The sequence below is a fragment of the Erigeron canadensis genome, chromosome 4 (assembly GCF_010389155.1).
Source record: "Erigeron canadensis isolate Cc75 chromosome 4, C_canadensis_v1, whole genome shotgun sequence".
NCBI classification, from domain to species: Eukaryota; Viridiplantae; Streptophyta; class Magnoliopsida; order Asterales; family Asteraceae; genus Erigeron; species Erigeron canadensis.
The window spans coordinates 2,364,067-2,368,627 of NC_057764.1; the positions used below are offsets into that span (position 1 = coordinate 2,364,067).

The 4,561-nt window shown below is 32.9% G+C and overlaps 1 protein-coding gene across 1 annotated transcript; it reads right to left on the reverse strand.

The window, feature by feature from the left end:
- Window positions 1-484: 484 nt before the first annotated feature.
- LOC122596255 (pyrrolidone-carboxylate peptidase-like) lies at window positions 485-4,219 on the reverse strand. The gene is made up of 5 exons (XM_043768805.1): window positions 4,114-4,219; window positions 2,788-3,086; window positions 1,927-2,031; window positions 1,800-1,847; window positions 485-868 (listed from the first exon to the last, which is right to left on the reverse strand). Exons 2-5 carry the CDS (start codon window positions 3,046-3,048, stop codon window positions 626-628), a joined length of 657 nt encoding a protein of 218 aa, XP_043624740.1. The 5' UTR covers window positions 3,049-3,086; window positions 4,114-4,219; the 3' UTR covers window positions 485-625.
- Window positions 4,220-4,561: the final 342 nt, after the last annotated feature.

Genomic DNA, 4,561 nt, shown 5'->3' on the forward strand with positions numbered 1-4,561 from the left:
GAATGAAAAGGAAAAAATCGCCATCTAGAGAGAGAGCGGCTAGTGTTTCAAGTAAGTGACCGACGTGATGTATCTTGTCTTTCAAGCCATATCTGCATAGTTTTCTATGTTCATGTAAGACCATCGGCAACAATATGATGATGATCAACTATGATTTATTGGATTGACGATTTCAATAAAATTCATAAAATCACAGTGAGAGGCATCATTACTATAGTTGTCACCAAATTCATGGAGTTTCTTTACAAATGGAAATTTCGGGAGGATTTTACTCACAAAATTTCGGTCAAGATATTTCCGGAATTTAGATCACGGTGAACTATAGGGTCGGGCTTTGACCGTTTGAGTTGTGTTTAAATGCTAGTTTAAAATAAACATCAAGGGACCCTTTTTTACAATTTTACACTGAAATTAGTACAAGCATGGTACTAAGAAGTTGAACAAACTGCCATCAACACAATCAACAATTGGAAGGAGCAAAAGATGCACAACCACAATCTCTAAATGATTTTAAATTATCACAAGAAAACATAACAATTTACAAGAAAACAGTCCAAAAGCATACAAATAGCAACAAAAGAGAAAGAGATGCATCTTCAACAAACATTGATGATGAAGAATAATATCAACAACATAAAGCAATGGCCTCCAAAAGGGCACCCATAAACTGCATTTGTGTTTCTTCGTCGATTCTAGAAAACGGAGGTACATGTACAAAAAGAGATTTGTGACCTTTATCTTCTGCAAAGCGGAGAGAATGATAGTATACATAGTTGCATACAAAACGCCCTGCATCATCAGATATCATTGCATCACAGCCCTTGATATTCTTCAAGAACTCCAGGATGGCATCAACAGAAAAAGCAGTCTTCAACAACAAATTAAGATAGATACATCAGAGATGTTAATGTTAGCATGCAAGGAATTCAAGATCCACTAAGCTGTGAAACAGAAACGATCTATAACAACTAGTACTACAAGAAAAAAAACATCATTTTTACCTCAAAATACTCCATCATTACTTCTTAAGTTAAAATTGAAATTTCACCTAATATCATCGATATATGTGGCAAGTTGGGTGGGTCGGTCAAGTTGGGTAAAAGCTTGAAACAGGTCAGATTCGGTCACCCAAAAACACTTTTTAGTAAACTAATAATTGTCTCAAATATGATTTACCAACACAATAATATAACCATAACAATCTAAATATATGAATGAAGTGATGGAAGATGTTATAATTAATAGATGCACTTCCGGACATTTAAACACTTTGTGCCCATGTGACCCATCCTTCTTCTAGGTTAATTTTTCAATTTGAGCCATTGGAGACTATGATAAATTCAACTGACTAATTTATATAAAACCAGGTAGAAACTCCCACATCAAGAGATCACAGTGGATAATACAGTACTGATTTGGGCCCCCAGCACTATATTCTGGTCTAAGGTTATAGTTCTCATTAGATTCAGGGAAAATAAAGAATTGTGCACTAATAGACTGAATGATTACTCTATAGTCCATATCACACTAAATATTACTTTAGGCGTGAACTTCTGAAAAAGTTAAACACAACCCTTGCCATTATATTAGTGTGACTGTTAATGGTTTATTAACAAAATATTATCATAATACGCTTTCCTAACTAAAAGGTAAAAACAGTGACGTCAAACTATAAAATTTCGCCATAATCTGCAGATGCTATTCGCTTCGAAAAGCAATTACTCCGTATATAACAGTACATTTATGATGACTTTGTTAATAATAGCTTGCTATATGACGCAGAACAGAACAACAATTACCTCTCTTATACGAGTTATTTCTCCATCCTCGTGAACAATTGGTAGCCGCTGTGAAAAGAATGATTTTTAGCAAAATATATAATCAACTTTCGATAATAAAAAAAGTATAATGGGAACAAGGGAGAACCTTCGGTTGCCAACCAAGCTCATCTGGACAAGAGAAAGTGGCTTCATTTACTGCTTGTTTTTCAATAGCAAATTTTGATGCTCCCCCGTTTAACCCCATATGAAGCTGGATGATATAAATTATGAATATGTAAGGCAACCAGATGTAACAGCTTCAATTAATATTATAGCAATAAAAAAGTAAATATTAAGACCTTTATATGTCTAAAAAATTGAATACTAATATTAAGTGCAGCCGAATGCAAAAGGTCAGAAGCAAGAAAATATAGTCAACCTAGTAAATATGTTACCGGCTTATTTACTCTGTTCCTGAGAATATACACTTTGACTTCCTGGAGTCAAATCAACTAAAATCTATAATTTAGTTTGATACCTGAAGTTTTGGAAAAACTTCAGCTAAAAATGACAGCTTGCATCACTCATAATTGATACTGAGGTAAGAAAGAATGTCGGTGTCTAATTGCATCAGGACCACCTAAATTTCAAGTACTCTTGTTATATTAATTCACACATTCTATAGCTTGAATATAATAGCATTCTCAAGTCGATATTCATTTATGTTGACTCAGTGGCAAACCTTCAATGACTAAACGAGGTTTCTTTAGTAAATTGTAATAATAGTAAAAGGTCGACATATATCAACATGAAAATGACTGAACTTTAGCGCTTAGTATGATTAAGGGTATAAGAAATGAGAGTTGATATGTACACAACAAAATTTAGCCACACACAAAGGGCACACATAGTTATGTAGTATGTTGCACAGTGGAAAACTGTGTAAAACATAAAATTGCTTGTGTGTGGCTTACTCTTGTTTTGTACATATCACTAAAAAGAGTAGTGAAATGAATTAATATCTCACCCACACAACTTCTGTGGAACCGGATTTGTTCTCATTTGAAATGCTCGACTCCAAAGCCTTCTGAAGTGCGGCCAACGCACCATCTCCTGCAGACTCAAGGATAGTACAACTACCTAAAGAAACGCCATGGGGCAAACCTGTCTTTTCAACATAACTTTTTAAATTAGAAACTAACGTTTCGGTTGGATTCGTAGCAAACACATTAAACTTCTTGAAGCCAGTCACATGAATGACCACATTCTTTGGCCCTTCCGACCCCATATCTTTCTTCTCAAAAACGCAGATTTAATCACCAAACCCTGGCCATAAAACCCGTAGATATATATTTAGTAATAAGAAGGCCATCATGTGCAAGATCTTTTAGTCACTAAAATGATACTCTGTAATAAAGATAAAAATCTGAAGGTCCATAAAAAGGTTGGTTTAATTATTTGTATTCCAAACAAACCACATGCTGGTAACGATTTGACCCAACAACTAAATTTGGTTGCTAAACCTTTTTCTTTCTTTGTTTTTTGTTTAGAGATACTATATTAGCATCACCTCCCTCACATCCTGCTCATGACGGGCCGTTGACATTGACATACTTTTTATTAGTAGTTTTTCTTCATCCGAAAGACAAACATCAAAACATTAACTACGGCATGTCAACTATTTAATACACATTCTTGATTTCTTGGTTGTTGATCACCTCAAAGACCGTCAGGCCAAAGACATATTCCTTAAAGATACCCTATTAGTATTTGTGTAAATGTTGAAGCCGCAAAGATTTTGTGTCCATATACGCTTGCCCACGATCCCCATTTACATTTAGAAAGTAACAGTTCTTTATTAAACAATGATCAGAACACACTAGGCCTAAAAACGAATCTATCTAAAAAATGCTTATTATATTCAATTACTTTAATCAAAAAGCAATCATGCAAAAGCCAATTTCATGATCATTGATCATCTACCAAACCCCATAATTAAGACACAATTAATTTATTAATCCATAAATATAAATTATCATCAATCCATTTACTCGTATTTATTTAACACAAGTTCCATAAAACTTGAATTATTATTTTGTTACAAAACATAAATTTCAATCCATAAACATGAAATCCTACGCTATAAAACACATAATTGAACACAAAAACAAAAAAATTATTCTAAAAAAAATGCATATCAAGAATCACTCGATCACTCACTCCATTACTGATCTTAAGCCAAATTCAATTTCCATTTCATTATCATTAAAATATATATATAGATATGTACACACAGTATCTCTATATATAATTCATGAATGAAAATGAGATAAAAAGAGAAAGAGAGAATTACCTTAAAAATGGCTGACAAAAAAACAAACACTATCTCCGGTATGCAGAGAGAAAGAGAGAGAACACTTTGTTGGACTTTAGGAGTGTTTTTATAGGTACATAAATATGGAAGACTTTTGCTTTGTGTATTTAAACTTCTCTTTATTAATTACTCGTATTATCTAGTCATCCATTTTATTTTATCTTTATTTATTTAATTAATAAATATCAGACCTTTCATGCTAACAGGGTAATTGCGAACAAGAATGATAACTGCATAATGCGATGGCAATAACAACGATGGAGGTGGTGGTGACGGGTGAGAGTAGCGCGGTAGAGTATAATTATTAATGTAAAATAATTAATATAAAAAGAGTAATGTGATTATTATAAGAGTTGAAAGTTGTATATTATAAATAACTTTATTAAAGATTATAAATATATTAATGGAAGATGTTTATGTTCATGAA